At 37.6% G+C, this 25,024-nt stretch overlaps 1 protein-coding gene and 1 pseudogene across 4 annotated transcripts in view; one reads left to right on the forward strand and one right to left on the reverse strand.

Annotated features, from left to right (window-relative positions):
* TRPC6 (transient receptor potential cation channel subfamily C member 6) overlaps positions 1-25,024 on the reverse strand; it is a 134,868-nt gene that overhangs the window by 63,654 nt on the left and 46,190 nt on the right. Inside the window, exon 1 of one of the 4 annotated variants that reach the window (XM_066371205.1) lies at positions 1,535-1,631. The exons of the other annotated variants lie outside the window; for them this stretch is intronic. Within the exon in view, the coding sequence (XP_066227302.1) occupies positions 1,535-1,539 (5 nt within the window). The 5' untranslated portion in view covers positions 1,540-1,631. Of the gene's footprint in view, positions 1-1,534; positions 1,632-25,024 lie in introns of those variants that run through there. 4 annotated transcript variants of the gene reach the window in all.
* LOC136390138 (small nucleolar RNA U3) lies at positions 18,344-18,449 on the forward strand (annotated as a pseudogene).

The raw sequence follows: 25,024 nt of genomic DNA on the forward strand, positions 1-25,024 counted from the left end.
GGATTTATAAAAGTGAACTGAAAGTACTGAGAATGAGAACTTGCAGAAAAGTTCCCATGTAACCAAAAAAATAAAACAAAGACATAAAATTGACAAAAATGGTACCAAGTACCAAAAGACTAAGAACCAAGCCTGTGTTTCTGTTCTATTTCTTCCTAAAACTGGGAGAAATAATTATTCTAGGCTACATTACAGGATTTATTTTTTTTTGGTCAGTTGAAATTATAATATGGAAAGTGCTTAAATTGGGATTTCATTGTTTTGTATAGTTAAGAGAATGTGTATTTATATGAACAAGAAGACATTGACTTTATCATTTTTCAGCTGTTACTCAATTAGAAGACTCATGGAAAGGCAAGAACTGCAATGGTAATTGATGTAAATGGTTTCTGTATTTTTACGGAAAGAACAAATATAATCAGTAGCTTTACTCATATCTCAATTTTTAATCTACTTTTCAAACTTTTATTTTTTTAATATAACACCTCCAAATTTACATTGAGGTAGAATAAGCCTGACTTGTAACATCTCTAATTCTAAAAATGTTGAATTAACAATTTATAATTTAAATGCCTATTTATTTGAATAATGGTAAATTCTGTTTTAGCAAGCTTCTAATCTTAATGACATTCCTTATTTCCTTCTAACTTATCAGGCTTTCATACCTATAACTTCCATCCTTTTGAAGGAATAGCAAAATCATTTTCATAGAAAATGTTATCAGTTTTAAAGCATCTCTTATCTTCCTCATTGAGACAACAGATATTAACCATATGCAATGACATCATTTTTTAAAAAAAGACCAGATTATTATCATCTCTTTAGCACTCTGTCAACAGAAAAACGAGATGTAGAATGTTTAAAGAGGTATTTCTGATTGTTTCAGGAAGATAACTACTGCTTGCACAATGAAGGTAGTACTCCTTGCATGGTAGGAAAGAAGGGAAAAGCTGCTTGCATGTTGACATAGCAAAATGCATGCTTTGCTGCCTCCTTGTCTTCCCTTAGAAGCAACCAAAGATCTATGTATATTTTCTCACAAGTGCTGTTGCTTAACCCCTGACTTTCAGATGCAAAAGAAAAGTGTGTAAAACAACTTTTTAAATAACAAACATTTGAAGTCTTTCAAGAAAGTTATTAGATGTTGCTAGGTTATATTACCTCTCTAGAATGGATTTGATGAAGCCATATATTACAGAATTCTACATTAATCACATATATAACCTAGAAAAATTATCTACTAGAAAGAGGAACAGCCCAAAGCACCATGTGAACAAAGAGAGTTTTGTTCCTGTTAAAGGGTACACATTGCAAAGTCAGCGCAATTTAAAAAAGTACTTATTAAGAACATCCATTTATCTATAGTTAGCATGAATGAATGTATATTCACCAACATTTTCATATCTGATTTTTAAAATTGTAATCACACACAATATTCACATAGATGCCAGTTCTAGAAAAATGTATAACTAGCTCCTGCCCCCATAGTACTCAAATATTGGTTAGGTCACGGAAATCAATAGTTTTTACATACCTCATTTTCCTGAATCTTTTTGCTGGTGGAATAGTGCCTGTTGCCCCAGCTAGTGAGAGGTGGACTAATCCATTTCTATTAAAAATGCCAGCAACATAAATTAGCTTCTGAGTCGAGTAGATTGTGTGCTTGAGTCCAGAGCATATGCAGTAATTTCCTCCACTTCCTGTTCTAATATGATGCGCTTTTACCAAATGGAACTGCTCCTATTCAAGCTAAGCTCTATATGAAGTATCTAACTTAACTTTTATATTTTGCTTCAAAATAATAAAAAATATTTGGATTAAAGCATAATTCTACTAAAATAGAAGTGTTAGAAATGTAAATGGCATGTAACTATTCCAGGCAGCATGGAATATTCAGAAGAGTACATCTTTAAATTCATCCTAGGAAGGTGAAAATAAAGAAAATTCCAGAATATATATTTTATTACATACAGTTTATCCATGGGAAAAACTGGACTCGGGTATTTAGAAATTAACAATCAACACAACTAACAATTTTGTAGACTATTTTAGGGGAACGGTAATGGAAAGGAGTTTTATTCTAATGTTATAAAAACAAGACCATTATTACTGTCTATTTAATCTCTGGTCACATACCCTTCTCCCTTCCTCCAGGGTTCAGGGAGCACTAAACAACTAAAGTGCTTCCTCTATCTCTTGAGAGCAAGGATTATTTCGCCTTATTCACCACTGGATCCCCAGTGCTAAGCAGAAAGAAATTGCAAGCACTTTGAACGTGACTGTCAAATGCATGAATCCTTCTTGTTAAAGGAATCAAGTTCAAAACCTGTTTGCTTCCATTAAGCCGACAGCAAATCACTACAATGTACACCCTACAAACAAAAAGGACATAAACATAAAGTTTAACTACAGTGCTTCTTAGTGTATATATAGTATTTTATATTCATTTCAAATAAGCAGCAAGCTTATTGAAATATTAGAAGGCATGTTTTTTTAATGACACTCTTGATTTGTCTTTGATCCAGAAGTGCAGATTTTCTTATCCTAGACAGAACTGATATCCTCTCATCTCTCCTGTTCTCTCTGCCTACCCTTGACATTGCATATGGAGCAACCACCCATCTTCACAATGCAGTACTAAATCTCTTTCACCTTCAGATAATTTTCTTGATAGCAATTCTTTATCTTGACTTGTCAGCCCCAGTTTCCCCAGGAGTCCCTCTCAACTCATCAAATACTAACTTTCTGTGTGATCAGTCACACTACATCACACCTCTGCCTTACTACTTTGCAGGCAAAGTAGACTGAACTGTTGGTCCTTTTTAGTTAGGAGCCAGGAAAAGTGCGACTGAAAAATGTTTGTGCATGTTACATATTTTTGCCTGTTCATTTTTATAAAAAACTTCTGCATAAATCGAATACCATGTGAGTGAATAAAAAACATGAGTAATTAATGGAATAGTTATAGAAACTTGACTTTCTATTAAACAACTAAGTCTGACATATCATCTTTTTTCAGCCTGCTGTTTGTGGTTTGATTTATTTCATGTGTCACATCTTCCTTCTTTGAAATGCTCTTGAGTAGACCTCTGCGTGCATGCATTTATTTTTAGCTTTTTATTTCTTTTTTTTTACAGAAACAGAGAGAGTCAGAGAGAGGGATAGATAGGGACAGACAGACAGGAACAAAGAGAGATGAGAAGCATCAATCATCAGTTTTTCCTTGCAACACCTTAGTTGTTCATTGATTGCTTTCTCATATGTGCCTTGACTGTGGGCCTTCAGCAGACCAAGTAACCCCTTGCTCAAGCCAGAGACGTTGGGTCCAAGCTGGTGAGCTATGCTCAAACCAGATGAGCCCGCACTCAAGCTGGCTACCTCAGGGTCTCAAACCTGGGTCCTCCACATCCCAGTCTAACACTCTATCCACTGCGCCACCACCTAGTCAGGCTGTTTTTATCTATTTTTATAGAGTACTCTTGGGAATATTAAAAGCTTATGTGTAATACAAGCAAAACATAACCCAATTATCTCACCAAAGAAAGAGGTTTAAACCCTTTGATTCTATTATCAACAGCTGTCATAAAATATATTTTCCCATTCCACAAGCAATTTCTGTGTAAGACAGATTCTGGGCAGGAAAAAGACAGCATACTTAAATTGGGTAATCTGAGGAGTTTAATGAAGAAATTCTAGGAATTAGTGAGCCAAAATTAGAAAAATTCAGCATGGTGGCCTGCTATTGTACCCAAGTCTAGGCTAGTGTATTCTTACTCTTAAAGGGGCACAAGTAGGGAACATTTACCAGAAATTAAACAGGGTAACTTGAGTAAGGTGAGGGCTACTTAACAGAGAGTCTGACATTTAATAGAGATTAACAGCCAACCCTCAGGGAGAGAGCCAGGAGAACTGCTACCCTGACTTCATTCTCCTGCCCTCTGCAATCGTATAGTGGCCTCCCATGAGCTGCATCTAACCAAAAGTGTAGGAAGGAAGGACCACATTGACATAGTCCACACAGGTCTGCTATACCCCCGGGGGGGGGGGACAGTATGCGAATGGTGGAGAGTGGACCAGGAAACCAAGAAAACAAGACCCAGCACATACTCTGTAAGTGAATTTGACTGCCATGATTAATTCCATCAGAAATCACTGACGAAAACATTTTTACAGAGAAAATGGTAAGTGTATTATTTTTTATGAGTCACTGATGCATCATCAGTTTCCACCTTTTTATTTCTTCTATAAGCTATAAAAAAGACACCCACATTCAATTTTAGGCAGTCCATTATCTTTAAAAATGAGCCTTTAAGATTCATCCATCTGCATTTTAAGTTGATATTCATATGAGGCTTAAAATGAACAAATCTGATTCTGAGAGTGAGAAGGAGGGTGTGATGTCATAGAAATATTCAGAATTACTCAAATTGTGCATACAGCACAAGCCAAAGCTGCTGACTGTCAGAAATAATGCTGCTAAAGAAATGGACTTAAATAACGGCTCTGGACATACTCTACTCCCCTACCACAGGGGCTAGATATAACTGTTCACAGTGCAGGAGAAGGCTGGACAATGTAGTACATTGTTTTATTTATTCAGAAATAAAAATCATGTAATGCCTTTCTTTGCTAATGACATATGATTTTAGATACCACTATCAAATCGCATATCTACCATCAGAATCTTAACAGTTCATTCATTCATCATTTATTCATGTATTTCTTCATGCGTTAGTTCAAATAGATATAGTTCCAAGCACAGTGCTAGGCACATGACTGATGTGGCAGGAAAAGATACTTAAGTATGGCAGAAAAGAGAGAAGTAAAATAAAAAGATTACAGGTCAATAAACAATATCAAGAAAAGGTGTGATGTACTATATAAATGAATAACAACTACTTTTCAACTTGGTCTATGGGTCAGGGAAAGCCTAGGAAGAAATGTCTTTTATTCCAAGAACGAGGAAGAAGTTAGCAGAGTGTAAAAGAGAGAAAAAGGCCTCCAGGCAGAGAGAACCACACTTGTAAAAGTCAATAGTCCAGAGAAAACAGATGTCCATTATAGCTGGAATGGACAGGAGTTCTTGTCCCCAAGGGACTTCTGATTCCTGCATGTTTAACGGAAGGTTGAGGGCTCAGAACAAGACACTGGAGTCTGGGTTCCGTTGCTGTTCTCTCGTCAGCACTTAGGACTTCCACCTTAGGCTGAAATGTGAAAATTTAGGTAACTCTCAAAGAGCTGATTCTAATTTAGAAGATTCAAGCTTCAGAACTCAAGTATTGGGTCTTCAGTTCAAGGAATTTTGTTCTGAGGCTTTGGGAGCTTATAAAATTCAAGGCCCCAAGCTGAGAAAAAAGTAAGAACAAATTTATGGTTGCTGAGACCTGAGTCCTTAGGGATCTGGACTTGAGGCAGCTCTGGGGAGCCATGGGAAACACTGGGAAGAACACAGCTTTGAGGAGAGTCAGGTTTTATTGGGAATCCTGACTGCTGCTTGTTGGCTGTGTCATATCTCTGAGCTTCAGCTTCCTCAGCTATGCAATTAGATGGGTGAGGCAGGGAAGGAGTAGTAGTTACTCTGCAGGGTTACTATAAAATTGACAATTTGTGATTAAAGTAATTCGATCCCTTACCTATTAATACTATGGATTTTAAATCCTTCTTAATCTTAATTATTCAAGACTTTTTAGTCTGAAGATGTTCCTCCTTAGTAAACAAAATGGAAGCTAAGTAGCCATTAAATATCTTCCCTTTCCCTAATGCCATCTTTTGCATTTGCACCATGTGCTCTTTCTTGTTTTATCTTCTTGCTCTGTACATTAACACGGTTAAAAGGGCATTTTCATTGCCTGAGTATTTTTTTAAATATTCAGCATATTCTATGGTAGCATTGCATTGTTTGTTTGTTTGTTTCTATTTGTTTGTTTTTGAGAGAGACAGAGAAAGGAAGGGAGAGAGAAGCATCAACTTGTAGTTGCAGCACTTTATTTGTTCATTGATTGCTTCTCATATATACCTTGACTGGGGGCTCTGTCTGAGCCAGTGACCCCTTGCTCAAACCAGCAACCTTTGGGCTCAAGCTGGTGTGCCCGTGCTCAAGTCAGTGAACTCAGGGTTTCAAACCTGAGACCTCAACGTCCCAGGTTGGTGCTCTATCCATGGTGCCACCAGTCACACAGCATGTTCTTAAACTTTATTCCATTCTTTTCTCTTTCCATCTCTTGACTATGTATTTTCCTGACCTTCTTGAACACACAAGCTCTTAAAACTTGAACTTATCTTCATATTCTAGTACCAAGTACAGGCCAGGCACAAAATGTCTTATGAACCTGCAAATGAATGAATAAGTAACAGAAAGAAGAGGTTAGAAAAAGAAACACAAATAAAGACCATTCTGTTTTGTCATATTTTTAGGAATTTCCCAAACTATCTCATTTCACATCAGGAACCTATTATCTACTATATAGTTAGAATGTCACTTATCACCAGTAACCACATGGGTATCAACCATACTACACAAACTGTCTCTTCTATCAGAGAGTTAAATTTGGGTGAAAAGATCAGTATCTGGTAGTTATGAAGTGTGGGGCTCAGAAAGGTCACCCCAAGATGTGCCTCAGTGGTATGCAGATTATTTTGAGCTATAGGCAACTGAAATCATGCAGGCTCAGGAGAAACTTCTGCCCCTACCTTAACTATCTAGAAGAAGTTAAATTAGAAGCCTCGCCATGATAAGAGTTATCACCATAAATGACTTTTTACCTATCTATGATATATGTCAGGGCAAACTAATCATTTCTGAACATGTGCTCTCCCTGCAGTGATATTCTGGAGCCCCAAAGCACCTTACTTCATCCCTAATCAGAAGGTCTTACATACCCATGTCCACTTTCTGTCTCTGAACTTCCCATGCATGTGGAGTCATGTATGTATACATTAAATTTGATTATTTTATCTTGCTAATCTATCTCATGTGCCCCAAGCTGATGTGCTCAAACCACTCAAGCCATGACTATGGGAAGAAAAGAGAGAGAGAGAGAGAAGGGGAAGGTGGAGTGTCAAAAACCAGATGGTCGCCTCTCCTATGTGCCCTGACCAGGAATTGAAACCGGGACTTCACACACCAGGCTGACACTCTACCATTAAGCCAACCAACTAGGGCCTAAATATGACTCTTCATAATGTTCCCCCATCATTCAGGCAGATGACAGGAATGTAAACAGACCACTCTATAGATGTAACTACATTTGTTTCACATTCCACAAAGTGACAGTCTATTCATTTCTCCTACCAGAGGGATGCAATCTCGTAATATCACACCAGTTCTTAGATCATGAATCTGTGGGAATAAAAGAATTTTATATTTCCATATGAAAATGGCCACAAGACTGAATCAACCAACTTTTACATACTAACTTGATACAACTAAAATCTTTCAGTAATTCACAGTGTCCTCTCTTACATGGGCTGGTGTCTGAAACAAACAGCAAAGGGCTAGAAAGCATCACAAGTAGTACGTGTTGTTCAATGACTTTCAAAACTCTCCTATAGTCTATAAATATGTCCTTACCTTGCCTAGCATCATAATGTCAGGCATTTTTAAGCTACATAATTTTTTTCCTCATCCAGTGCCCAAATTCATAAATTTCTGTCAAATAGCCAGATTCACAGCAGTTAAAAGCACAGATGCTGGAGTACTTCTTCTAATACAGCTGAAAAACGCTAACATTGAACACTCTGCAAAATGAACTCTCTACAATACCTACAACTATTTATGATATATAAAAAATTCTTAAGTTTATACTTATAACTTAGTATTGCAGATGTCAAATTTCATTTTAAATCTTGTTATTATTGTGAAACACATGCTGAAGAGATCTATAATTTTAAGTTTGGTAATAAAATTAACACCATCTGCCTTCCCTGCCCCTCCAAAACCCCTCCTCACAACCTCACACCCATCTAAGGCCACATCAGACCACCTGATGGCTTGGAAGACCTCTGCGTGCCTACTTTGAATTACTATCTCCCCCTGCACTTCAACAAGTGAGCACTGTAGCATCTGGTTTTTGTGGTAAATGTTCTCTTAACTTTAATTTTATAGCTTCTCCATCTTTGTATGCCTTGAACAATACAGATTGTTTTGAAAAAACTACGTAATTAACACAAAGCTGGCGTAATAAGGAAAGGGAAAGAGCGCCACAGTTACACCTCTGGAGAGCTCTGATGAGAAGAGTTGGGCAGAGTTTGGTTCACCGTCTGGCTCCAGGTTCCAGTGCTTACAAGGGCCCCGAGAATGAGGCAGAGGCTGACCCCAAGTGAGTAACACCTTCATCTGTCAGAATGGCAAAGTTCTGATACTTTAGTGGATTGCTGGCTGTTTTGCTGGTGGGAGATGAGGGGTTGCCCCTCTAATTTTTGGTTATCTACTGTCTCCTAGGACAAAGACTTCTTCCCTTTTGCTTCTTTTCGCTTTCCCTACCTAACACTTTTCACATCACTTTTGCCTTTCCCCCTAGAAGGCGCACATTATGAAGAATGCTCTTTCAAACTGTGCATACTTTTAAGTCCTTTTCCCCTGTGGTTCATGCTCTGATCTACCAGAACACCTTTTAAAAACATTTTTCAGGCGTAGGGGAGGCGTAAATTTCCCGGCAGTAGTTTTAAATCAACCTGAGGCTCTTGAGTAGCTTCCTTCGCTCTTCCCTGTAGTTTCCCTTAGTACATCCTTTGCTCCTGTGCAGGCCAGGCTGGAGGAGGTGGGGCAGGAGCTAAGAGATACTGCATTAAGATTGTTAAAGGCCCAAAATAATGTTACTCGTGCTAAAGCTCATGATACCAAACCTGGATTTAATACATGACCTAATTGCTGTTTCAATCTTTCCCAGAAACAGACGCTTAATTAACCAGTCTGGAATTTTCTGTTCAACATTATGAGGTAATCTATCACATGGGTCCTCTCCATCACCCACAGAAAGAAGAGGCAATCTGCATGATAAAAACTTTCACAGCTCCCTTCTCCCCAAAACAGGTCCTGGTCTAAAAATAATCCTTTTCTTTTATTAATAGCTTCCTTGTCCCACCTCTCTTTCTATAAAAATTTTCCCTTCTGTACAACCCCTAGGAGCGCCCTTCTAGGGATACTGCCGATAACACCGATTAGATCATCAAATATACTCAGTTGAATTTTGTTCTTTAATAGGATTTAGTAGGTTTTTTCTTTTTTTCCACTAAACTTTTGGAACTAGCTCTGCAATCAAACCAATTTCAATCTTCAGTGGAGATTTAAAAAGCAAAAATTTGATATTTTCCCTTAGGTTAAATAGGAATTTATCTCAGATATTTCTTGTTGGCTGAAATTAAACAGAAGAAATTGAAAAAGAGCAATCTATTTCAGTGGCATGTCATTTGAATAAAAACATCTCTAATCACTACTCAAATCCTCTGCTCTGCTTGCAATGATTTTTTAAGGTATGTACATGTGAGTAGAACATAAAGGTATTTAAAATATTTCTAATGTTGCTTAAAAAATACAGAATGGATAAATATGGCAATTTTCTGTAAAATTTTCTGCCACTCCTATATCATCATTTGAGGAAAATATTCTTCTCTTAACTTATCTCTGTATTTCTTTGTGGTTTTGAAATTATAATGGCTATTACTTTGGAAACTATCTCTCTGCGATGGACAGGCTTTTTTTTTTTTTTTTTGTATTTTTTTTTTTGTATTTTTCTGAAGCTGGAAATGGGGAGACAGTCAGACAGACTCCTGCATGCACCCGACCAGGATCCACCCTGCACGCCCACCAGGGCCGATGCTCTGCCCACCAGGGGGTGACGCTCTGCCCACCAGGGGGTGATGCTCTGACCATCTGGGGCTTCGCTCTGCCACAACCAGAGCCACTGTAGCGCCTGCGGCAGAGGCCACAGAGCCATCCCCAGCACCCGGGCCATCTTTGCTCCAATGGAGCCTCAGCTGCAGGAGAGGAAGAGAGAGACAGAGAGGAAGGAGAGGGGAGGGGTGGAGAAGCAGATGGGTGCTCCTCCTGTGTGCCCTGGCCAGGAATCGAACCCAGGACTTCCGACTGCCAGGCCGACGCTCTACCACTGAGCCAACCGGCCAAGGCAACAGACTTTGTGTCAACACAAGATTACTCGATGAGGGCCAGGTGCCTGGCTCCCATTGGTTCCTTAGCATTTCTCCAATCTAAAAATAGCGTCTCCTTCACAGTACTTCTTATCTTCACTTTTATAAATTTTGGATTGCAGGCCCATCATGGCCACTAGGGTAAATTTACTAATATATAAGGAGGAAGGGCTTCAACATCTGTCAGGCCTTTTTTTTTTTTTTTTTTTTATCTCTAAATTTGAATGTAGTTATAGCAAACAAAAGCCTACCATCCAATGCAATGTTATCATATTCCAAAACCTTTTAGTCTAAGGCTAGGTCTTTCATTTCAATATTACCTAGCTCTCAAAATGGTGAATCACATGTAATATATGTGTGTTATTATACAATCTTTATAAAATACAGCAAATTTTGACAACTGTGACTAGAATTTCCTAGTGTGTCTGCAATACTTATTTATTTACTTACTTATTTATTATTTGTATAGAAGATCCAGAACTTTAATGATATTTTGCATAACAAGAATTCTTTTCTTTTTATATTTTAATAAAAATTGTAAGACTTTAAGGTATACAACATGACAATTTGATATACATTACACAGTAAAATAATTACTACTCACATGGTTGCCTTTTTCCTTGTGAGGTGAAAGCACCTAAAATCTACTCTCTTAGGAAATTTCTAGTATTCAATACAGTATTACTGACTATGGTCAGTGTGCTATATCTCTAGATGTATCTATCCTACATAATTGCAGTTTTGTACCCTTTGGTCAACATCTCTCCATTTCTCTCACCTCCCATCCCCTGCTAACCGCTGTTCTACTCTCTGCTTCTATGATTCATAAGAGTTATTAAAAACGTATTTGATACAAAAACATTTACTTCATTCACTTTTCAATTGTTTCTTACTTTCTAACCTCTAGAAATACATATTCAATTGCCATGTCCCATTGCCTCACATAAAATAGCCATTGCTACATAGGAGAAATCTTAAAGAGATGACAATGTGTAAAAAAGCCTAGTGTCCAATTACATTAGCCACTGATTTTTGTATAACTATAAATAGGAATAAACATTATATTTCTGATTTGCCTGGTCTGACTAGCCATATAATAATAGAGTTAAATAGAATGTACTAACAAAATAAGCTCATAAAAAACTTCTGTAAAATGTTAAGTCCAGTATTGCTCTTATAACTATGATTCAATATCACCAGTTTAGTGAACAAAGTTCTGTAACAAATCAAAAGTATAAGGTCTACCGGAAAGTTCTGTCCGTTTCTATCACACCGTTTTGACACATTAGCACATGTTTATTTGGTGCATGTGTGCCTCTCTATTTTTATCACTTAATGTATACATACTGACGTAGCAAATTAACTAAAACAAAATTGATTCACGTTAGTCTTATGTGTGAAGCGATAGTGTACCCATGGCTACTGATAAAGTTCATTTACACCACTGTAATTTTTACGAATTTAAACAAGGAAGAAATGCTACAGAAGCATGTCTGTCGCATCCACCATATTCTCTGGACTTAGCACCCTCCAACTATCACTTGTTTTTGTCCTGACAAAATTTTTTGAAGGGCAAAAAATTCAAAAATGAAGAAGATATCAAACAAGCACTGGTTCAATTTTTCACATTAAAAGATAAAACATTTTTCAAAAATGGGATATACAAATTGCCCTCACGCTGGCAAGAAGTCATTAATAATAATGGCAATTATATTATTTAATACAGTTTGTTGACGGTAATAAAAATATGTATTTTGTTTTATTCCAAAAACGGACAGAACTTTCTGGTAGACCTTATATATAGTCAATTCCGTACTTTCACTTCTGGCCAAGTTCTCGATACAGTTGAAAGGCCTGTTACCCTCCAGTTGACACACATTAAAGGTTAACATCCGAGCAAGAAGAATAAGCATAATTAGGATCTACATATACCTTAGCCCAGGGGTCCCCAAACTTTTTACACAGGGGGCCAGTTCACTGTCCCTCAGACCGTTGGAGGGCTGGACTATAAAAAAAACTATAAACAAATCCCTGTGCACAATGCACATATCTTATTTTAAAGTAAAAAAAACAAAACGGGAACAAATACAATATTTAAAATAAAGAACAAGTAAATTTAAATCAACAAACTGACCCGTATTTCAATGGGAACTATGCTCCTCTCACTGACCACCAATGAAAGAGGTGCCCCTTCCGGAAGTGCAGCAGGGGCTGGAAAAATGGCCTCAGGGGGCCGCATGCAGCCCGCGGGCCGTAGTTTGGGGACCCCTGCCTTAGCCCTACCCCCATTCTCAGTCCCACCATGCTGAGGCTTACAGTTCTCATTCTCATTCAAAGCCAAGAGGACAACCTGACTGTGGGACCCTGTTACAGAGAACAATAACTATAGTTTATAAGTTACATGCTAGCTTTAATTCCTATACAAGCAAAGAAACAGACTCTGGCCTTCAGATATGCCAATTCTGGGAGATGTGCTGACCTTCACCAGTTATCTGAACAAACTGTGCTGAGTCTCCTCAACAGAGAACTCTCAACCCTCTGCTCTATATTCTTTTGTTCTATTTTTATTACCTTCTTTCTCCTCCCTCCTTATAAAAACCCCTGCCTGACCAGAGAGGACTGCAGGTTTTTGAGGACTGGAGTCCCCCCATCCGCTCAGGTGCTCAGCATCTGTGTAAACCTCTTTCCTTCTCATCAGCATCTATGTCATAAGTTTGATTTTCATTGCTGACAGGTTGCTGGATCTATGGGTCATTTTTCTGGTTACATAATCATGGAAGAAGCAATTAAAAAAAATGAAGTTAAACATTTCAAAGTAATAACATTTTTGGAACAAACACATAATGGTCATTAGTTTATCACTTGCCTTGGTTAGGCAGTGTGGTATAGCATTTTGGCTTTGGAGTCAAATGGAATTTGGTTTGAATCTTAGATTTGTGACATATTGTGTGTGATCCTGACCCAGTAATTGAATCTTCTTACCTTCAGTTTTACCACCTATGAAAGAGGAATAAAAATAACAACCTTTCAGATTTATTCTAATAAATAGTAAAAGAATTTTAAATAGTCCACAGAAAAGATGCTTAATCTTAGAATTCTCAGGATTTGATGATCGTTTAAACAGAAAGGAGGAGCCCTGGCCAGTTGGCTCAGTGGTAGAGTGTCGGCCTGGCGTGCAGGAGTCCTGCGTTCAATTCTCGGCCAGGGCACACAGGAGAAGCGCTCATCTGCTTCTCCACCTCTCCCCCTCTCCTTCCTCTCTGTCTCTCTCTTCCCCTCCCACAGCCGAGGCAAAGTTGGCCCAGGTGCTGAGGATGGCTCCATGGCCTCTGCCTCAGGTGCTAGAATGGCTCTGGTGGGCATGTCGGGTGGATCCCAGTCGGGCGCATGCGGGAGTCTGTCTGACTGCCTCCCCGTTTCCAGCTTCATAAAAATACAAAAAAATAAATAAATAAAAATAAAAAAAATAAACAGAAAAGAGGAATAAAGGGAAGAGACAAGGATGACACTCATATTGCTGGTTAGAATGAAAATATCAAAGCTGAAAGTTAAAGTTAAAGGATGAGTATAAACTAGCCAGGTAAAGCTGAAGTAAGGAATAAGAGAATGCTCTAGAAAGAAAGAATGCATGAACAGAGGGCAGAAGGTGAATGAGAATATAATATGTCTTTAGAACTCAAGGTAGGTTAGTATCCCTTAAAGGTCAAGTACAACAGAATAGCTAGAGATTAGGGTGTGAGGACTATGGTAGCCCAACCAAGGGAAATCTTTTGAATTAAAATGCTGTGTTTGAACTTTATCCTGAGGGTGAAGTGGAGACACTGAAAGCTTCAAAATCAGATCTGGAGTTGAGAGAGGCAAGGGAGAGGAGGCAGGATGACTGGTTAGGTTGAGATTGTGGCTAAAACTGGTTGTGAGACAACAATGACCTAAAGCAGTGATTATCAACCTTTTTCATCTCATGGCACTCGTAAACTAATTATCAAAATTCTGCAGAACACCAAAAAGTATGTAATATTTTTGGCTGATCTGACAAAAAAAATAACTATAATTTTGATTCATTCATTCTGGTTATGTTGGTGTTGACATTTTTAAATTTGACAATTAAGGGAAAAGAGGTCAGTGCTCCTGCCTACACAATTAGATATTGCATGCTTTAAAAATTCAAGTGGCACATCCATGTGCCTCTCATGGCACAACAATTGGAAATTGCTGGTCTAAGTAAGGTAGCAGAAACGGGACTAAGGGACACATCAGGAAAATCTTACCAGACGTCCAAGGAAGGTGGCAACTGCTTCTCTTCTGTGCTTCACTACCCTCACTGCAAGGTGCTCTCTCAGTTTATTTCAATTATATAGGAGAATGCAATTCCCAGGAGGACAAAACCGTCTTTTATTTCCAGTCCTTCACATAATTTCTGGCACATGGAGAGTGTTCAGTATACATTATTTATGGAAAAATGTAAATATGAATTTCTCTCCCATTGCACACCTCTCTTCTTTTAACCATGTTCAGTCATGAGAACAACACAGACACCTCTAACTACTGGAATCATTTCCCCCAATGGAGACAGGACTACCATTATCCTCATAAAAGTTTTGAGTGATAATTTCCATGTGCAACTGCATTAAACACTGAACATTAAGTTCACCATGGTAAATTTTCTGCCCTTACTAGTTCATGTATAAGATAAATATATTTTTTTAGTTTCAAAAAGATAAATTTCTATATATTTTGGTTTCCCATTCATCTTTTAAAGTCAAGGTAATTAATTATAGTTATTTTAGGTGTATCATTCCTAAATTGCTCATATATATATTGATATATTTTTTTTCTAGACTTTTGTGAATATTAAAAGATGATTTTAATTAAATAGGCTTAGCTTCCAATATAGGGAATGCAGTTTTTAAATTATAACTGATTAGGTCATGCCCCTAATGAGTTACAGTGCTCACTGTGCACATAAATGCCAGAGGGAAGACAAGGCTACCATCCAGCACACCCTGCTCGTATGCAAGGCTGGCATGTTTTATAAAGTACAGCACCGACTGAAGAAGGAAATGTGGCTGGCACTGTAATAACAATTTTAATTATTTATAATTTTCCAAGAATAAAAATAATTTCTTTTGTTCATTTCCTACAACATATTTATTTCCTCCTGAAAATGGTGCTTACCCTGAAAGTACCAAACGGGGTTTCTGGGTTACACAAGGCTCTGTTGAATTATTACCTCTAAGTTTTAGTTAAACCGTTTTTTTTATCAAGTACTGTCAAGTTCGAAAAACAACACAGAAAACTGCTATGTTCAATTAAAATAGAAGCCTCTAGGACATAAAAAGCTAAAGAAGCAAAGTCTTTGCTTCTTAAGTCTTTGGCTTTTTATCATTTTTTGCTCATAATAATTGGGTTGACAAAGCAAGTGTTCTTATATAACATTGAGGAAAAACATAGATTTCATAATTTATGTGTTTTTATTTCATGACAGGGTCCCAGTGCCACATATTAGGTTAACTGGAGACTACATACATTTATGAGTTGGGTGAGTACGTGTATAAGTATGTGTGTGTGTGCAATACCTTATTTAATTATTTTTATGGACACTTTGCAGCTTTTATAAGGATAATAATGCACAATTTGAAATTTACTAATTAACCAACTTCATAAAGTTATTTATTTACAAAAGAATATGTTTTAAAATGAAGTAATTAACAGTTACTCATTTTAAGTAGTTTTTAGTTCCTACCACCCTGAATCCTTTCTTACATGCTATAAAGTACAAAATATTTATCTATGTCTATCTGTATATCTAGATCTATAGCCAGACATATATATATATATATACATTTATGTTACATTTATGAGTTTATTATTTTAAGCGTGTTTGATGGAAAAGGTAAAAGTCAGATTAATGAAGTATTATTCAAATATTAGATCTTGAGATACTGACATGCAAAGATGTCTGCCATATATAACCTGCAAACACATTGCAGATCATAGAGCAGTATATGCTCTTATTTACTAACTTGAACTGACTATGAAGTACTTTGGTTAGAAATTGTCTTTGAAAGTCAGATATAGTGTTGTTGACCTCTATATACTAGTAACATCATAAAGAGCTGCTTAGCTTGGCATGTGGCACTCAATGAATGCTATTAATTATTTTATAATTGTTATTAATTCTCATATGTAGTCTGTTTTCTCTTATCATAGAAACCTATGGGGCTGCAGGCCCATTGCCTTTGCCTCATAGTGCTTTCTTAGTCTGTGCATATTAGAAAAATATAAAACAGCCTGACCAGGCGATGGCTCAGTGGATAGAGCATCGGACTGGGATGCATAGTTGGATGGACAAGAACCAGTTATCAGACCAATCATTCATGGTGCTAAGACAAAAGTGAGTCAGAATTCACATCAAGCAATCATACTGCATAGTTGAACCCAGGGCACATTCATCCCAAAGCTAAGACTCTCAACCTTGACAGACTCTCACCTGCACAATTCCCTTTCAGACCTTCAAGCTCCTTTCTAAGGGGCTCTTATAAGTAAATTTGTATTTACAATGTTGTATTTGTTTTTAAATAGGACCCTTAAAATATATAAGTAACAAGCCTCATAAAACCTAGGTCGGCCCTGGCCGGTTGGCTCAGCGGTAGAGCGTTGGCCTGGCGTGCGGGGGACCCGGGTTCGATTCCCAGCCAGGGCACATAGGAGAAACGCCCATTTGCTTCTCCACCCCCCCCCCTTCCTCTCTGTCTCTCTCTTTCCCTCCCGCAGCCAAGGCTCCATTGGAGCAAAGATGGCCCGGGCACTGGGGATGGCTCCTTGGCCTCTGCCCCAGGCGCTAGAGTGGCTCTGGTCGAGGCAGAGCAACACCCCGGAGGGGCAGAGCATCGCCCCCTGGTGGGCAGAGCATCGCCCCTGGTGGGCGTGCTGGGTGGATTCCGGTCGGGCGCATGCGGGAGTCTGTCTGACTGTCTCTCCCCGTTTCCAGCTTCAGAAAGAAAAAAAAAAAAAAATACAAAATAAATAAATAAATAAATAAAACCTAAGTCTTCTTCTTCTTCTGGTTGAAACAATGGTTTTGATCACACCTTCAAGGTAGAATTTAATTGAGCTTTAGGAAGATTGGAAATGCATCCTTTGTGCCCCACAGGCTGCCTCCCACTACCTTCGAGAAATTCATATTTTGTTTCAGAAATTCTGGAGGCTATCCTGAGTTCGAAGTAGATCTTCTCTCTATATATAAAAATAAATCTTCTCCCCACCTCTATGCTTGCTAGATTCCTTGAGGTTGAGCTCCATATGCCTATCTGGAAGCTTCCGTTCCTTCTCGTCCAGGAGGCTGCTCTTTTGCACTAAGTCTGCAGTCAGCAGTTCCCCCAGTCCCTGTGCTTCCGTGGTGTTGACTTCTGCACTCAGCCCTAGCTCCCTTTCACTTCTCACACTATCTGTGCTCAAGTTATCACTACAAGTTATAACAGTAAGGATTTGCTGTAAAGTTATGTAAACTACATTATCCAAAAACAAATCCATCTAGAGTTACAATTGACAATGTCAAGGAAGTTTTAAAAAAAAATAGGTGGACACACAATACTATAAGCAAAATAACATTAATTCCATACATTCCTAGACTAATTGAAGGAAAGATTAAATAACAGCCAACATATATTTAGCAAGAGAAGGTTCACATCTCTTTAAAACACCCACCCACTTCACAGCAAAGTGAAGTTTTAACCCTGTATGATTTTTCAGAAATGAAATCAGTGGCTTATTAGGAAATTATGACTTACACAGTAGAACCCATGAAGAGTTCACACCTCACTATAAGATTTATGTGAGAAAATAAGTGCATATAAATCATGTAGGGTGCTATAGAAATTAAGAAATGTATGAGAGGCATTCAAAAGTTCCCAGAGGGCTCAGAGGTAATATCTTTTTTATTTTTATAGTTAATTTAGTTACTAGCCAAATAATTTATTCATTTCCTTTTGTTTTGCTTTAACATTTGTCATAGAAAGTCTTCATAAAAGATATTCATCCACATTTGTGTCATGATAATTTTATGACTTGAAACTTCAGAGAACTATAGGATCAGTATTCTGAGCATGTGTGGTCACCTCAAATATAGAAAATGTAAAAATCTGGACTGACTCTGGAATATGGCTTAGTAGTTTTGCTTACATTTTAGTAAAATCCAAAGACTATACTTTCAGGGATCATTTCTATAGTTTGTTACATTTTAGTAAAATCCATGATAATAGACTTTTTCTCCATTGAGGTTTGACTAGTCTGTTCAAAGCAGAGCATAATAATTGCATTACTAATTGGAGGTTCAAGTTAATCAGCTTTTATTGTATTTGTAAGTTAAGATGGAAAGAATAAAATGTTTTCCATATAAATTAAATGACCTACCTGGAAAAGTTTTAATTAAATAAATTGATGGCCTGATTAATGGCTGTAGAATGTGAGAATATCCTTCAATTAATATTCCTATAAATGTAAAATAGATGACATTATACTTGGTTTTAATAAATGTGGACATTAGATCAAGAAAATAGCAGCCTCTTTTATGCTCCAATCTTACTTAAACAGTCATTCTTTTACTCATGTAATAAATATTTAGTCAGTATTTTTTATGTGCTAGGAAATAAGGATGATACAGAAAATAGATAGACAGATTTCTCTCTTCATGGAACTTATAGGTTGATGGGGGAAATGGCATTGAAAATGTGAGTACAGTACTCAGAGTGTTACCAAGAAGTGCAGTGTGCTATGCCCTCAGGGGTTCATTTTCTAGTGTAGGGTAGGGATCAGAAATAATTTCCTAGAGAAGGTGATTGATTTTTTGTGTGTGTGAGAGGAGGGGAGATAGAGAGACAGATTTCTGCATGCGCCCTGACTGGGATCCACCCAGCAACCCTCATCTGGAGCCAATGCTTGGAAACAACCAAGCTGTCCTCAGCACCAGGGGCTGATGCACAGACCAACAGAGCCACTGAAAGAGAAGAAGAGAGAGCGAAAGAGATGGTTGCTTCTCATGTGTGTACTGACCAGGGATGGAAACCAGGACATCGGTGTGCTGGGTAGACGCTCTATTCACTGAGCCAGCCAGCCAAGGCAAAAACATGATATTTAAGCTGATACCTTAAGGAAGAATAAGATATAGAAGGAGGAGAAAAATGTTTAGGAAAAGAAAACAATTAATGTGATGGCCCTTAACACTCAGGCATGTTTCAGTAACCTAAAGAAGCCCAGGAGAGCTGGAGAATCAGGGAGCTGGCAGTAGCATAGTGCCCGTAGAGCTCAAGTGTTAGCAAGGGGCTGTATCCTTCAAGTCACTGTAACCATACTTAGGACCCTGGGAAGTGACTGGAGTGGGTGATGATATGTGTATTATAGAGGTGGCTTTGCTAGGTAAGAAACAGAATATAGTGTGGCAAGGAGATCAGTTAGTAGACCATTGCAGTGCTCAGGTTAGAGATGATGATGTCAACAGAATGGAGAGGATAGAACTGATGGGATTTACAGTTTGATTGGCTTAATAGTATGGATGAAGAAGGACTTAAGGATTTTAAGAGCTAAGTAAGCTTATCAAGTCTCTAGAGTGAATATCCAGGGCTGTAGGATACAATGGACATTTGGAGAAGTAGGACTTAGGACAGCAATGCAATCATTAAATGCCATATATTTTGGGAAATATTTTGACATAATTTCATATTTTAAGATAAAATCATACTTACACTTCCAAATCAAATCCAAATTTAAAACTACAAAGTTTTTCACTTAACCTCTCATATTATATCCATGTCTTTTTCATCTATATCAACAATCCTATGTCTCAGGAATACAAGAAATGACAGAATATCCCATATATATTCACTTACTTTATCCCACATTACACACAAGATAATCTCAGAATAGCAATACTAATACTATCACTTATATAGTAATTACTGGGAATGGGTTATTATTATTATTATTATTATTTGCGTATGTGCTTTTCATTCTACTTCCATTTTGTGGTAGTTGGGCTCTATTCTATCTCAGCAAATAGCCATTATACACCATCCTGTCTCCCCTTCAACATCATTTAGTCTGAGTTCTTTAACTCAGTAACTATACACTTAATGCCAACACATGGCCTTATGGTGATGTTTCTCTGTTATTTTGGTAGTTAAAAACACATTCAGAGAGGAATCTTGAGAAATATTTCACTGAGTTCTTGTATATTGTTCACAGTTTGAAGGTTAGTTTGCTAAATATAAAATCCCTGGCTAACATTTCTTTCCTTGAGTATCTTAAATATGTTATCCATTTTCTACTATCATAAAAGGTACGATGGTAATCTAATTTCTTTCCCTTATTAATCACTTGCTGGTTTTGTCCAGAGCTAAATTAGTTTCTATTTAAAGTACCGTAATTTTAGAATATATATATTTGGATATTGGCCATTCTGGGTTAATATTCTTCGGCACTCAGGGTACTTTAAATATATAATTTTAAATATTTTTAGAAAACTTTTCTTAAGTTGTTGTTACTGGGTTTTTCTTCCTGTCCCCTTGTTTTGTTTTTAATTTTTTTCCAGAAACCTTAATTATCTTTATGTTGACACTTCATTACCTCCTCTGAATGTTTTTTAACTTTCTTTCCAATCCTTCTTTAAATTTCTTCATTTTTTATATTTACTATACTATCTTGTCTACCTTCCATTTCTCTTAAAAAACTCTATGTTTATTCTCTCTTGTGTTGAATTTTTTCCTTTATTTCTAATACCTCAGTTCTGTTACTTCTTTTCTGAATTTTTCTCATTCTGATGAATATTGTCTTTTCACATGTTGTATCATACTTTAAATTCTTGAAGCTTTTGTTTTAAATAAAGAACTATATCTATGCTTTGCTATTGCCTTTTTTTTATGTAAAACTGGATTGGTTGGTTTGTTTTGAACTTTTAGAAGGAGGCGCAGTTCAGGATAACTTTTCTAAAGTCACAGAGCTCCTTCTTAGTCCCTGAAACCTGTGAACAGAATACACAGCAAAAGGGACTCCTCTACAGATGTAACTAAGGGTATGGACCATAATATAAATTCCAGGGAGATATTCTGGATTATCTTTGTAAACACAAACTAAATTTGTGAGCCCATTAAAGTAGAGCACTTTCTCTAGCTGAAGGCAGGAAAGATGAGGCAGAGCCAGAGATCAGACAGATGAGAGACAAAAGAAGGACTGACCCAAATGAAAAGGTCACTGTTATTGATCTTTTAGATGAAGAGGGCCCTGAACCAGGGAATGCAGACAGGCTTTAGAAGCTAAAAATGATTCGTGAAACAGATAGCAAGAAAATGGAAACCTCAGTCCTACCACCATATGGCACTAAGCACATCAACCGGAATGAACAGAGTAGTAAATTCTTCCTGGAATTTCCCAATAAAGGCCTAGACACTTGATACCTTGGTTTCAGATTCAGAACAGAGAACCAGTCATGATCATCCAGAATTCTGACCTATAATGTTGCAGGAAAATGATCCTGGTGGAGGAGACACTACGACAACTTAATTAATGAAGGAAGGAGAATTTATTAGTAGCCAGAGAAGCACATGAACCTAGTAGCACCAAAGAACAAGCTCTTCAAATTAGATTTTCTTACAGGTTATATACCTTACAGTATCCAAGCAATGGGCATCTGATTCCTTTGTTTAAGGTTTCCCAGGACTCAAGGAGAGGGGAGGGGGAGTTTTGGTGGGGTCAGTAGGGGGTGGGGTTTCCAGATCACTGGTCATAGCTACACACAGATCCTGCTTTTCTTGCTTTATGTTGCAAGTGGCTCTAAGCAACCATTTAGAGAACTATGGGGTGTAGTTAATTTATAACTGGCTGACTCAGTTATCCCTGCTGGCTCCTTTCTCTTGTATTCTTCTGGTTTCTCCCCTCTCAAGGGAGAAGGTAGGCTTGCTCCATCTTCAACAGAACCATGAGATAATATATTGAAGTTGGTTTAAGTCACTACATTTGTAGAAATGTTTTATAGTAGTGAAATGTTTTATAGTAGTAACTGAAAACACATTTACTTACATTGACACTGGTTAACAAAATTATACAGATTTCAGGTGCACAATTCTACAACCCATCCCCTGTACACTATGTTGTATGTTCATTACCCCAAGTCAAGTCTCTGTTCATCACCACTTATCCCCCCTCACATACACCCTCTTCCACCTCTGCCCTGTAATCACCACATTGTTGTCCATGTCCATGAGGTTTAGTCTGCTTTTTTTTTACTCAATCCCTCTATCACCCCCACACCTAACCCCTCTCGTGACAGCTGTCTACCTGCTCTTTATCTATGACTCTATCTCTATTTTTGCTTGTTAGTTAAATTTTTAAATAGACTTTTTTTAGCAGTTTTAGATTCACAGCAAAATTGAGTGAAAGGTACAGAGATTTCCTATATATTCCCATTGATGTATAATCCCCTCAATTCCCAACATTCTTCACAAGAGTCATCCATTTATTGTAAACGATGAACTACACTGACACCCAAAGACCATACTTTACATCAGAGTTTGTTCTTGATGTAATTCGATGATTTTAGACAAATGTATAATGACGTATATTCATCATAATATCATACAGAGTAGTTTCACTGCACTAAGATAATTCTGTGCAACCCTGGCTGGTTTGCTCAGTGGATAGAGCATCAGCCCGGAGTATGAACATCCCCAGTTCAATTCTCATACAGAGCACACAGAAGAAGCAACCATCTTCTCTTCCATCCCCTCTCCCTCTTCTCTCTCCCTTCCTCTCCTGCAGCCAGTGGCTTGATTGGTTCAAGCAATGGACCAGGCACTGAGGATGGCTCATTTTTCCAAGTATCAACCTCAGGTGCTAAAAGTAGCTTGGTTGATTGAGCATTTACCCCAAACAGGGACTGCTGAGTAGACCCAGGTTGTGTGTAGGCAAGAGTCAGTCTTACTATCTCCCCTCCTCTCATTAAAAAAAACACTAATATATATATATATTAGTTTTATATATATACATATATATATATATATAATTCTATGCTCTTGCTATTTATCCCTCACTACACCCTAGCCCTTGCCAACTACTGACTTTTACACTCTCTATAGTTTTGCAGCTCCTTTTGTAAATGAATTCAGTAATATGTTTCTCTCTCAAGGGAGTTATTTAAAATACATTCATTATGTCCCAGGTAATCCAGGCATGAATTCAGGGTGTTTGTAAAAAGAGGCCCACCTGCATAATATAGATAGGTGCATCAGTGCCGAGAAATTGATGGGGGGTGAAGCAACAACCCTTCAGAGACAGTCAGGAATCAGTTTCAATAGGATCATTTACTTTTTTGTGATTAATTATAATTTTTAAATACAAAAAATCTTTTTAAGACTTCCATTATGTCAAAATACAGCAAGAAATTGAGTGAGTTATATAATAAAATGAAAATGTTAGTCACAACTTTTTTAGTTCCTATAAACACTGAGCAATGCCTATCTGTAAAACTTGCTCTTTTCCAGGGAATGCTGAAGCAATGATCAGCAGTGGTAATGAGGCGATACCCTGGGGGCAGACACATCAAAGACTGCCTAAGGCTTCTGGGAAGGATATCAGTGGATTAAGAGCAGGTAAGGAAACAGGAAACAATGCAGGGTCTAAGGAACAATTTGAGAACTAAGTAGATTTAGGTACTCAAAGCAATTATCTTTTTTAGTTTTTATTATTATTATTCTTTTTTTTTTACAGGGACAGAGAGAGAGTCAGAGAGAGGGATAGATAGGGACAGGAACGAAGAGAGATGAGAAGCATCAATCATTGGTTTTTCGTTTCAACACCTCAGTTGTTCATTGATTGCTTTCTCATATGTGCCTTGACCGTGGGGCTACAGCAGACCAAGCAACCCCTTGCTTAAGCGAGTGACCTTGGGTTTAAGCTGGTGAGCTTTTTGCTCAAACCAGATGAGCCTGCACTCAAGCTGGCAACCTTGGGGTCTCGAACCTGGGTCCTCCGCATCCTAGTCTGATGCTCTATCCACTGCGCCACTGCCTGGTCAGACAGTTTTTATTATTCTTAAAGACATGAAAGAAAGGGTGGTAATTTTCACAGAATATATTATATATATTAAAAACTTATTATATGAATTTTCCCCAGGCTTCTGTAGTGTTAAATGTCTGCCTTTATCATTTATGCTTGGAGTGTACTGAAATTCATTCTGTTTAACTGAGTTGCCATATATAAAAATGACTGTATGTCTCAAAGTTTCTATGAGACAGAAAGCTAAAGCAGGGGCAGTCTGAATGGATGGCACATAATGAGGGAATTTTTCATGCACGTTCCACTCTTGCCTACTTTGCCAAGGACTGCAAACCACCTTGAAGGATGTTGGACTGAAGGAAACTTTTCCAATTGCCAATCAATGCTGAAGAAGACCAGCATTTCCCTACTAGGATTCATAATAATTTAAGAATGAAAGCTCAGAGTGCTAACTAACACACATGCATGTTTATCATTATTTATCACAATGTGTTCTCAAGTGGATGAGAGGGAGGATGTTAAGCAGAATTCTAACCAGGAGCTATCCAAGTGGTTTCCATTATCTTGAACAATATACTGTGTCTGGAAGACTGGAGTATCTGAAAATATCAGGCAAATCTTGGACTATTCAGATTAGGATCAGAAAATGTCAGGTCTAAGTGTTATTGGTAGACTGGCTGGTAGATGCTCTATTAAAAGTGAAAACAAAGCCTTAGATAAACTATTTTATTTATTTATTTACTTTTTATTGAATTTATTGGAGTAACATTGGTTAGTAAAACTGTATAGGTTTCAAGTGTACAAGTCTATGATGCATCACCAGTGTATTGTATTG

The sequence above is a fragment of the Saccopteryx leptura genome, chromosome 1 (assembly GCF_036850995.1).
Source record: "Saccopteryx leptura isolate mSacLep1 chromosome 1, mSacLep1_pri_phased_curated, whole genome shotgun sequence".
Taxonomy (NCBI): domain Eukaryota; kingdom Metazoa; phylum Chordata; class Mammalia; order Chiroptera; family Emballonuridae; genus Saccopteryx; species Saccopteryx leptura.